Source organism: Nyctibius grandis, chromosome 3 (assembly GCF_013368605.1).
Source record: "Nyctibius grandis isolate bNycGra1 chromosome 3, bNycGra1.pri, whole genome shotgun sequence".
Lineage (NCBI taxonomy): Eukaryota > Metazoa > Chordata > Aves > Nyctibiiformes > Nyctibiidae > Nyctibius > Nyctibius grandis.
This window is the reverse complement of record NC_090660.1, coordinates 57298293-57310260: the sequence shown is the minus strand read 5'-3', so window position 1 is coordinate 57310260 and position 11968 is coordinate 57298293. Positions and strand designations below refer to the sequence as shown.

Here is an 11968-nt window from a genome sequence, read left to right as displayed (position 1 = left end):
TTTGGCATGACGAAGCCTGGACGCTCAAAACCCCCGGTTGAAGAGTGAGCCCTCACAGCTGGGAAGCAGGACTTCGAACAGCCAAAACAAAACAGAAAAATAAAAATACGGCGGCGTGTGCGCACACCCGCCCGGCCGCCCCTGAGGCGCCCTCGGAGGCACAGCTCGCTTCTTGTCATGTTAAAACCACCCGCCCCTCAGCAAGCCGTGTCCTCCCGAGCTCCCCCACCCCCGCCCGCGCGCGAACCGAACCGGACACAACCAGGAAGCGACGCCGGCACCACGGCGGGAAGGCGGCCTTAAGGGCACGCGCGGCTCCCCCCACCGCCGGCTGGCGGAGAGCGGTTGGGCGGCGGGTAACAGCCCGGCTCGCGCCGCCGGCGGGCGCTTCGTCAGCGCCGCGCAGCACAACCGTCCGCCTCACTCGGCGCTGGCCCGCGGTGCTGGGGGCCGCCGCGCCCGCCCTGCCTCGCCGCCCTACAGCTAAGCGCGCCGGGATACCAGGCACCGACCCCAACGTTGACCCAAAAGCAAATCCGCCGGCCCCGCAGCGGCCGACACCGGGGCCTTGTTAACTGACATGACTCACTAGCCGCCCCCCTCTCCCCCCCTCACTCCTTTCAGGCTGTAACAGCTGTTTTATCTCCAGCAAGGTCGCTGTAATTACGCCACATAAAAATAGTTACAGGGTACTCGGGAGGATTTGCTGTTAAAACGCTGTTGTTTCCTCTTCTGCCGTGAATGCACGTTTGTGTGGATGTCCGCGCCGCCGAGCAGGAGGGAGGGGGAAGGAGCGAGCCCTGCTCTGCCATAGGAATTCAGGATTTCATCAGCCACTTCCAGCGCTGGCTTCCCAGCCCCCGCCGCTGCCCCCGCTCCTCCTCGTCCGCAAACAGCCCAGCACGTGGCGGTGCAGGAGCAGTACAAATACACACGCTCCCGTGCGTAAAAATCACGCTATGGCCGCGCGCGTGTTTCGAGGCCAGGCGGCTTATTTTTACTTTCCACGCCAAAACCTTCGCGCGGGAAATGGCAGCTCGGCACCGACGGGCACCTCGCTTTGACAGGGGGCGGCGGGGGAGCGCAGGGACCTGCGGCCGGGGAGGGCTCTCCCACCACCCCCCCCCCCGCTCGGTGGGAACCTGGACCGAACCCTGGGCGGACGAGCCGTTCGCTAGTGCCGCGCTTCCCATCCCGGAGGAAAATAAACTGTTGCTGCACCACGTGCTCGCCGGAGAGGGATGAGTCAAGCTGTGAGACGCTTCTCTTTTACAGCTACGAGCATGTGTCGCAGCCAAATCCACTGGGCTGGGGGGGCGGGGGGCTGGTGAGCGGCGGGGAAGAAAACCAGCTTTTACGAAGTGATGTAAAAATAACCCCAGAAACGGGGCTCGCCTTTCCCCGCGGGAGGGGCTTGGCCAGCGCCGACCGGCCGGGGCTCCTTCAGTGCCATCGGCGAGGAGGGGGCGGTGTCAGGAGGTGAAGCAGCCCCCGCCGGGCCGCTCGGCAGCCAGGAGGGGGGCGCCGGGGAGACGAGTCGGCGGAGCCCGCCAGTCTTTGGAGGGCTCCTTCTCCTGCCGTACGTACTCTCCTTTCTTCTTTCTATTCACGCGAAGGAGTGGGTGGTTCATCCGGCAGCAACAGGAGGAGGCTAGTCAAGGGCAGCTGTCAAAATCTTGTCCCCCCCGCTCCTTCCAGTTTAATGATCAAACGTCTGCCTGGAAGAAAGGTGAGGGAGCGGGAGGCACGGAGCGCTCCCCCCGCCGCCGCTGTTGTGTGTGCATGAGCGAGCGGGTACGGGCGGACACCCCCCCCCACCCCCGCTTCCCCGCCGCCGGCCCGTCCCTCCCCTCCCGTCTGACAGAGCCCCAGCAGCCCGGGAGGGGAGGAGAGAGGAGGAGGAGGCAGCGCGGCAGCCGCGAGTGCCAGTGCAGCGCTCGGTGACTCTCCCGTACTCGCTGCGGGGAGGTGGGGGAGGGCGAGCGGGCGCTGTGTACTTTTCGCTCCCGTGCCTTCCCTCACTTTAATGAGCCGGGGCCAATCGCCGGCAGAAGGGAACAAAGGGAAGGGGGGAGGGAAGCCCACCCCGGCAGCGGCCGCACCAGAAAACCCCCGGGGAGGCAGAGCCCGGCGGCTCCCGCTGACAGCAGCGCGGTCCCGGACTGGGTGCCTGGCTGCGCGGCGGTGCTGCTGCTGCTGCTGCTTCTTCTTCGTCGTCGTCGTCTTCCACCTTCTCCTCGCCGAGTTTGAAGGGGGAGCAGCGTCCGGCAAAGGGAGAGAAACTTGGGTCGGTGTGCGGGCTGTCCGGCGGCAGCGGCGGCTCGCTCCTCGCCATCAAGATGAAAAGTAAAAAAGGTAGTTGTGATGGGGCGCGCTCGGCGGCGGGGAGCAAGCGGGGTGCCCTGCGCCTCTCCTCTCCCCCCGGGAACGGCTTGGGGGAAACCGGGGGGGGGCTGTTGCCAAGCCAGACGGAGTCTGTTTTCCTTATCGGCCGTTTTCTCTCCAGTGCCCCCCGCCCTGCCCCCTCGGCCCCGCTCCCGTGGAAGGTGGCAGTGGATGCTCCGCTCCCAGACAAAACATGCGGGGCTGTTGTTAGGTCGCGGCCGCCTCTCCGCGCCGCTGGCTCTCTGTCAAAAACATGTCCAGCCGGCCGCTTTGTGCCTCGGTGAAGTTTTGTTTTCGCTCCCTCCGCCGAGCCTCTCCCCCCTGTCCTACGCTAACACGATTTTTTTTTTTCTCCTCGCTTTTCCGCACCGAGCCCCGCCGTCCCGGTAACGGGTGATGAGGGTGCGGGTCGTTTTCCCAACTTGGGGCGAGGCAAGCGGGGGCCACCCGCAGCTCCCAGCGCCGCGACCCGCCGGTGTCTGGCAACTCTTTGTTCGCGGCGGCGAGGGGGGAGCGGGCACGCCGGACTGGGGCTGGGGGGCGGCGGGGGGGGGCTCGGCGGGAGGGTCTGCAACCCCCTCCGCGCCCTCGGCTGCGTGTTGCTGAAAGTTGCAGCCTTCTCCTTCCCTTTCTTTTATCCCTTGAAACGGGAGAATAAAAAAAGTACAAAAAGTTTCGACGCAGTTAGGGTTAAAAGGAGGAAGACTTTTTTTCCCCAGAAAAATAAGGCTGTTTGAGTTTTCTTTGTGTTAGTTTAGAAACAAACTTTACAGTTAGGGGATTATTACTCTTGGCGCTTGTGGTGCTTTAAGTGCCTTTAAATTAGAGCTTGGCCACAAAGATGCGGAACGCGCTTTCAGATTTAACACATCTGCGCTGTCTGGAAAGAACTTTATAGCAAAGCAGTGCTTTTTCAGTTGCGATTTACCAGTCCGTAGCGTGGATGAAGGGTGTTTTGCATTCAAAGACTATTAAAAGTACCCAGAGTGGAGGGTTAGAGGGGAGCAGTGCGCATGTTCAGTACTCCAGAGTTGTGCTGGTTTTCCTCTACTACGCATTCCTGCGGCTCTGTAGTAAAGCAGCCTCGCTCATTGTTAACATCCTCGGAGCAGTGAATGCATATGTAGTTCGTGAAATCATTGGGCTGCTGGAAAACGTGATGTACTAATATGGTTTGTAGCCCTCGTAAGAAGCTTTGGACGTGCCACTCGTCTAAGAGGAGCACATACAAAAGGAACTAAGCCGCAAAGACGAAGTTTAAACAGCGAGGCATTGCGAGTTCCCGCAGGAGCCGGGCGCGCACGGCGCGTTGCAGCCTGCTAGAGAACGCACGGGAGTTTGGGTTACACCATGTGCTGCATGCCAAGCTCAGCCCTCCCTCTGTGCCCGAGACAGTGATAGCATTGACTTTAAAATGTTTCAGTCATCTTAGGTAGGCTGAGATTCTTAACCTTATTGCAAGCGGGTTTTCTTCTTTTTTTTTCCTTTTCTTTTTTTTTATGGTTTCACTGAATTAATTTAGCCCAGTTATTTTTAGGACATTCCTCTGCTCCCTGTTTGCACAGCAGTGGTGAGCTGGTTTCCTGTCTGCTGTTGCTTCCATTGTTCAGACTTCTCTCCCCGAGGGCAGCTGCTGGTTGGTGAAATACCAAACTCCCTGCACTTTCAACTGTTGTTCTTGCCACCGCGAAATAAATGCGTGTGAAGAACGCTGACGTAGTTTCTAGGTATGCATGTGTAGGGCTTTGTGTATGTGTGTGAGAGAGGGGGGAAAGAGCTGCTTTGGGGATTGCAAGTCCTGGGCTGAAACAATGGAAACAATGAAAGGTGACAGGCGGGAGGGAGAACTTTTGAGAGGGGCTGTGGGCCTGGGGTTTGCGTGGCAGAAATTAAAAGGTGTGGAGACAAAGAAACTTTTAAAAAGATGTTAGGGCTAGGGTGCCTTTGTTTTATTAAAGGTTGGGCTTGTAGTTATTTGTGACCTCCTGGCATTTGAGGCTCATTCAAGAAGTTTCAAAGAGTGACTTTGTTACAGATTTCTTGCTTGCACTCCTAGAAAAATCCCGTTTTTAAAAAAAAAAAAAATGTATAGTACAGCCAAGTCTGGTTGCTTTAGAAGCGATAGAGTGCAAGCTGTGAAGTGCAGAGGAAAACAAATAAGCTGGTTCCTCAATTATGAAACTTACTCAGAGGAAAAAATGTTTTTTTTTACTGTGGAAATTCCCTTCTGCATCCTTGTAGTTCTTGGTTACTTATGAATAATTTTAAACTAATTTGTATTTGTTGTTGGTTTTTAAATTCACATTAAATCTTACTTCGTTTTTTTTGTTTATATGTTGGATTTTTTTTTGTTTGTTTTTTTTTTGTCTTTTTTGTTGTTTTTTTTTTAGCTAACAGGCTGTGGATTAAAACCCCGAGGACTCTTCTGTGGATAGTTTCATTTACAAATAATAAGATGATAGCAATCACACTGAACATACTCAGCTTATTAATTAGCTGATTTAGAATACAATCTCGCAAAGACACAGGCATGTGCTCAAGTTTCTACATGTGAGGAATCCTACTGAACTTGGTTACAACAGGATCAGGGCCTTAGATGGGAACTGGTTCTGTTTATCTGTGCTCATTAAAAAAATCCAGTTTAAGAAATTCGGAGAACCCTAAGGGGGGTGGGGTGGGAGGTTTTCCGTAAGGTGATTTTTGTCCATCCCCTCTGTGGAGGGCAGAGATTGTTCCTAGTGGTATACTTTGTCCTGTTTTGAATAACAATTGGCTTCTGCCACTTCCTCTGTGAAGCTCTTCCTCGACACAATGGGACAGTTGTTTTTTTTTTTTCCTGATACTCAGCCTAAATTTTTCATTTGCTTAACTCGCATTTCATTTGTTTCGGCCTCTCCGAATACTTTGTCCTCCCCCTCAAAGTATTTCAGCGTGCCTTCTTAAGTAGCAGTAGTTCGTTTTGAAATCAGCCTTAGTCGTCACTGTACTTTTACTCAAGTTGTTTCAAGCTGTTAACGGTGGGGTGTTGAGCCTAGACTCGAGATCCTGGGTGTAATCTTCCCTGAGCTGATTATGGGAGGACCTGCAAAGTCTTTGGGCTGTGATACAATGCAACAGTGTGTTCAATCATGTATATGACATCAGCTGGGAAGGCAGGAGAATAAAGTAATTTATAAAGAAGGGATGCTGATCGTGTAGTTCTTAGGTCGTTAATAGCGTGGACTGCTCATCTAAGTGGTGATGGCGGGAGTGAAGAACTGGGCTTTTGTGTTGTTCCTCAGACCTCTCTGCAAATGAACTTGTGCTGCTTTTTAATTTAGTCCTGTAAAAGCAGTTTTTCTGTTTAGATGAAAAGTATTTAGGAGGAGACATAAAATAACCTGGCACTAGCCTGCTTTTAAGACAAAATAAATTAGTAGGTCAGCTGGGGCTACTCATGGTGTCCACAAGCCTTTATTCTGGGTGTAAATAGCAGTAAGCCAATGGTCCAGTTGTGGAGCCTAGCCAGAAACCTTTTCAGTTGGGCCCTGTTAAAACAGGAAACCAGTGGCGAATAGCCTGATTACTAACAAGACGGAAAAACAAAGCTGGGTTGTAATCAGCAGGAATGCTTTAATGAAAACAGCCTTGACAGCAACAACGTGGCTCCTGCTCTAGTAAAAAATATCAGCTGGGGTAGTGTGAGATTTCTAGCCATGGCTTCCTGTTGCTCCGCGCTAGAGAGACCTGCCACAAGTTCAGAGGGCTGATCATCTATTTAAATGAGCTCATTTAAATGAGGAAAAGTTGTGCTACACTCGGTTTCCTGCTTAACCAAAACCTGCTTTGTGTCACTAACTTAGTGTGTCAATTAATATGACACACTAAGTGAGCGGGTCAAAGGGCAGGCTCCGCTGTTGACTCATTTCTTGCTCATTTCTTGCTAGGTGGGTTAGGGTTAGTCAGATGGCAACTTTTACTTTAGCAAAAGATCTTGTTTGCGAAATAGAGAAACGTTTTTATGCTGCTGGCTTTCAGACAGTATTTTGTCACTTTTTGGGAGGGGGTGTGTGAAAAAGAGCAATAGTTCTAGCAGAAGTTTTGCTGTCAAATCAGTTTTTCTCAAATTCAGAGAGGCTCCCGTGGAGTCTTTTAGCTGTGATCTTTTAGATCTTGGAGAGGTTACTCCAGATGAGGTGGTGTGTGACTGGAGGACTTTTTGTTATGCCATGTAAATATGGCTTGCAAACCATTAGACACCCAACTTTCTCATAGGAGTAGTTTCTTTGGCTTCTCTTCCCTCTTATTTCCAGCCCCCACTGTTTGCCTCTCCCTGTTTTCCAAGGTCCTGTCTTGCTGCCTATTATATTTAAAAACAAACAAATAACCCAACCCACTGAAGTGCTGCAACACTTCTGGTTTCTGACAAACAAGAACAGCACACTTGAAAACATTGTCTGAATAGTGTAGCCTAGTTTTAGCTAGTTTTTAAATTCAATTTAAAAGGGATGAGTTGCTTTGCAGAGCCGTCCCTCTTGTCTGTGCAGGATCTTTGTTCCAAGAAGTGCTCCTCATGGCTCCAGGAGCCCATTGTGCAAGGCATGTTCTCAGGTTAGGTTGCAAGCATGACAGCACTTTCCGTGAAGCTATGACAAATACAAAGCAGTTTGCTCGGAATCATTTTAAAGCAAACTTGACATACTTTCTACGTGAACTAAGAACCTGTTTACATAATTTGGAGTTTATCTTGTGTTGACCATTTAAATATTGTCCTATTGTTCCTGTTCCATGACTGGATAATTTATGTAGCTAATCATCACAGGAAAAATTTGGTATGTCAGTTTGGTGTTTGTCGGTTACATAAATCAGCAACTGGGAGAATGAAAACAACACTAAGTAAGTTACTGAAGTAACTATGCCAGACAAGTTGCAGATTGATCATCCTGGGAATGCTTGCATGACAAATATGCATTGAAATTTGGACAACTTAAATTAAATTTAAGGATGTTGGATCTATTCATAAATAGGGGAAGGAAAGAACAATTTATCATGTCAGCTTTGGCTGAAGTTTGAAAGCGTGGGGAAAGGGCCTCCTCTACTCCCCGGCTCCCACTGAAGTATTAAAGAAAACTTGTACACACACACCTTCTTTCTTTCAGTGTTGTGGGTCGTTTGTTTGTTTGTTTAAATGACATTAATTCGTTCTGTTTCTTTACTTACGGATATAACTATAGCTTTGTATAGTTTTATACTTTCACGGGCACACTACTTCTATTTTAGGGCTGACTTTGTTTCCTTAAACAGAACTTTTTAATTAAGGGTGGTTGCGCACATAAAAATTTTACTTTTGACATTTAACTTGTTTTTACTGTTTAAGGTTTTGATGTTATGAATGAGCAAGTTTCTTCACCCCGCCCAATCTAAGTTCAAAACACAGAAAGATTAAGGGCTTGTTTTCCTTTTATAGTTTCTAGAAAATGCTTCTGAAAGCCACTATAATTTCACTTGAAATTTGTATTAAATTCTACTAGTTGAAAATGGGTGATATCTGGTTTGAATTTATATATAGTTTGCAAGATTCCTAAAATTTCTGGTGAGCTTAGCCTGCTAAATATTTAAAGCATGGTTTTCTTTGTATTTTACAGTACTATTTGTTTCCTCAGTGACTTGTATATCCTACCAAAGGAGTAGAACTTTGTAGTCTTCCTAACCATTGGATACTTGTTTGTTTTTATTTATATACCGTAACTTCATGTTGCTAGTAGAGTGGTGTATATATAAACAGATAATCAAATTTCGAAATCTGATCCTTCCTTGGTGTTGAAGGAAAAAGGTGTGCAGTTAACTTGTACATCTGGGGCCTTTGTAGTAAGAGTAGCACAGAACACACATTTCTACAGATTAAAATGTGAGATGAAGACCATGAAGTTGAAAAAATGATCAGGCTGCAAAGTGGTACATTTAAAACAAACCAACCAGCCCACCCAAACATTAAATGGTTGTGGTTCTTTGATACAGAAGTGCAATTAAATTACAGAAGTCAATCTCCTGGTAAACTGGTAGACTCTTATATGAATTAGGCACCTGGTTCTTTCCTTTTCCCGCACTTTTTTTTCCCTTCCTTAATGAAAATCCACTTGGGGGTGGGGGCAGGCACAATTTTTCCTTTTCTTCTTTTCTTGTTCCATTGGGTTTTATTAATAGATCTGGAATGAGCTATTAATTTATAAAATCTACAAGCTATCTCTCCCAGGAGGGAAGCAGCAGCATGTTAAGAAGTAATTGAATAACCCATTGCTTGAGTTCGGTGTTTTAAGTTCTTGCTTGTTGACCTTTTGCCCAGCCACTGCATAGTCATCCTTGAAGAAGAGTGTTGGATGCATACCATAGCAAGCAAATTTGAACAATATTGGCATTAGATAGAAGCTATCTGATCACATGCAGCAGATAAAAGGTTGCCAGGGGAACAAGAAAATGAGGGTTTGCAGAGAAGAATTCCCCTAGGAGCAGATCGTTGGTGCTTCTTTTTGTTCAGCTGACAGAAAAGCTGCAGCTTGACAAGTTAACACTACAGGACGAATCTCCTGTATAGAAGGCTATACCATGATTCATAGTAAAGACAGATAATGTAATAAAAAGCAAACCGTAGAGTGCTCAAGCTGAGTACCTTATGGATTTAGGAGACTGATTGTTCTTGTCTTATAATTGTAGGTGTAGTTGCAATATCAGGCAGTGAAACAGAGGATGATGACACTATGGATGTCCCACTGGATCTTTCCTCATCTGCTGGCTCAGGCAAACGGAGGAGACGTGGTAACCTGCCCAAGGAATCCGTGCAGATTCTCCGGGACTGGCTATATGAGCACCGATACAATGCTTATCCTTCCGAGCAAGAAAAAGCACTGTTATCCCGACAAACACACCTTTCCACACTACAGGTATTAAAAAAAGTAGCTCTCGCTTCAAAAGGAGCTATTTTCTGTTTTGTCTTAATTTACCTGTGGTCTAGTTACTGATACAAATGTTTACATTGCATGTGAGATTTCCTTGTTTATTGTTACTCACTCTTCTTCTGACAGTGCTTGTAAGGAGAAATATAAATGAGTTGTGTGTTAAGATTATCTTTGCTTATTGGGAATAAAATTTCTTCTGTGGGAGGATAAGCAGTTACAAATTTGAGCATGCATGCTAATTTTTGCTGAATCGGTGCCCAAAAGATATAAAGTGTCTGTATAAGGTATTTATTGCGAGGAGAAGTTATTTGTCAGCAGAGGTTTTACGGTTATAGATACACAGCTTAACATATAACTTCACTCCTAAAACTGCAGCTTGAGGCTCCTTCATGTAGAACATGCATATATATAATTACGTGTATGATCACTTCCATTAAGATCAGTGAAACAAGCTATATGATATATAGGTGTGATGAGGCGTTTATGTAGTTAGCTTGGATTCTCATCCCGGGATACCACTGGCAGCTGTGAGGTCTCTTGGATGCATCATTCTCGTCTTCTGTGGTCACCTTTGGTGGAATAGCTGTTGACAATTGCTGCTTTCCACCTTGTGGGAGGGTGGCTGCATGACAACTTGGGTAAACCCTGGTTTGGCTTTGAGAGGCGCTAAATATAGAGCACTCCTGTTGACTTCTGGGCTTTATTTTTCCAGATTAATTCGTTAGTACAAATTTCGTAATTGGCTATAAAGTAAAATTTCCTTACTGTAACATCATAAAGAAAACCTCCTTTATGTAGTAAACAGAAAAAAGACGTTAAACTATAAACTATCCTGTATCGCCCAGGAAACTGGTTTGATGTTTAAACAAGGACAAACTTAAATGAGGTAATTCATGTTATGTCTGTCGACACAGTCAGTTGAACAAGGAAAATCAGTAACTATTTGTAGGAGGAGTGGCTTTCTTCAGAGAGAAAAGGTTTTCCTGTTGTTAATTAACCTAAGCTAGGAAACAATAGCTAATAGGTTAATGTGTGTGCACAGAGTTAAAAGCTAAACCCCTCCGTTGGGGCTAGCAGTCTTCAGATGTCCAGGGGCTTTCTGTAACAGGAGTGGGGAGCAGGGACAAGGGAAGGGCCTTTGCCAGGCATGTCAGAACTTGTCAGTAGGTCTCTCTTTTGTTCTGCAGTTAAGGAAACTGCTTGGAGGGACTTGTTAATCTAACTCAACTACTCTAATGGCACATAGTTGGAAATGAATGAAGGTAGAAATTAAGATGTCATTATATTCCCAGGTCTGCAACTGGTTTATCAATGCACGCCGCAGGCTTTTACCTGACATGCTGAGGAAGGATGGCAAAGACCCAAATCAGTTCACTATCTCGCGGCGAGGGACCAAGCTTCCCGAGGGCGGCCTGGTGGAGTCTTCCATCAGCACAAAGAACTACATTCCCCTCCTGGAGGAGACGGCCTTCCTTCCCGCTGCCGCGCCGCTTGGCAAGGCACTGCCCTCTACCAAGCCGGCTTCCCCGGGATCGGTCCTGGCTCGGCCATCGGTGATTTGCCACACGACTGTGACTGCACTGAAAGACGCCCCTTTCCACTTTTGCCAGCCGGCTGATGTAGGCCAGACCACGGACCTGCAGCAGCCCCCGGCCAACTGCTTCACAGACAACTCCCTCTCCTACCACGAGGATGCATCTAAACTGGGACCTGGTGCAAACGCACAAAGTGGGCTCTTTAACACTCCTCCTCCAACTCCACCAGACCTTAACCAGGATTTTAGTGGATTTCAGCTACTGGTGGATGTTGCACTCAAAAGGGCGGCAGAGATGGAGTTGCAGGCGAAACTTATGGCCTAAATCCCCTTCCTTCTCCTTCCCGTTTTGTTTTTCCAGGCAGGGATCTAACAGCTGTGTGGTTATTGCCACCCACACGATATCAAAAGACTTCACTGCATTATTATTATTTTTTTTATTAATCTTATTTGCACAAGGGATTGCTGAAATGAAGCTTCCTGTCACTGAGATGGTCTTCAGTGGAATATGGTCATTCCAAGAATTACAAACTTAAAGCTACTGTAGAAGAAAGGATTGTGTGTTGTTGTTTTTTTTTTTTTTAATGTTTTCTTTGTAGGTTTTTCATAATGTGAGATGGTTCCCAAGATCATGTGATTTGTTTTTGTTTCTTTCAGACTGTGCAATATCTAGTAATGATATAGAGTCTTCTTATCATTCCCATGCGGAACAATATACCGACACGCTGTTTAAAATAAATTTTCAATTTTTTTTAACAATATGAACTTTGGATGATTATGCTTTTTTCCCATAATGTAATAAAATATTTTCTTTAAAAATGGTGCATACAGAGTATTTTGTTGAATACGAGCTTTGCAGAAAACACAGCTTTACTCTTGAAATAAATGGAAGTGAGAAATATTTTTGAGCTCATACTGACTTTGGTTTAGAGAGCTACACTAGTAGTTGTTAACTGGATGTTTGAAGGAATGCTGAAAAGTGGGCCAGAAGTACCTGACTCTGTTTTGCTATGTTGAAACGTTTCAAAAGGGCCAAAGGGAGCCACGTAGGCAACTCTCATTACATTTCAGGGGGCTATCTTATGTCCCTCTAGGAGTTCCAGCTTTTGGCTCCTAG

At 47.3% G+C, this 11968-nt stretch overlaps 1 protein-coding gene across 3 annotated transcripts; it reads left to right on the top strand.

Annotated features, from left to right (window-relative positions):
* The first annotated feature begins 1452 nt into the window (after positions 1–1452).
* On the top strand, positions 1453–11670 carry TGIF1 (TGFB induced factor homeobox 1). 3 transcript variants are annotated; one of them, XM_068396374.1, is made up of 3 exons: positions 1453–1579; positions 9076–9302; positions 10610–11670. In XM_068396374.1, exons 2-3 carry the CDS (start codon positions 9120–9122, stop codon positions 11174–11176), a joined length of 750 nt encoding a protein of 249 aa, XP_068252475.1. In that variant the 5' UTR covers positions 1453–1579; positions 9076–9119; the 3' UTR covers positions 11177–11670. The 3 variants fall into 3 exon arrangements, with proteins under 3 accessions (XP_068252475.1, XP_068252476.1, XP_068252474.1); XM_068396375.1 differs by lacking the exon at positions 1453–1579 and adding an exon at positions 1672–1729; XM_068396373.1 differs by lacking the exon at positions 1453–1579 and adding an exon at positions 1966–2355.
* Positions 11671–11968: the final 298 nt, after the last annotated feature.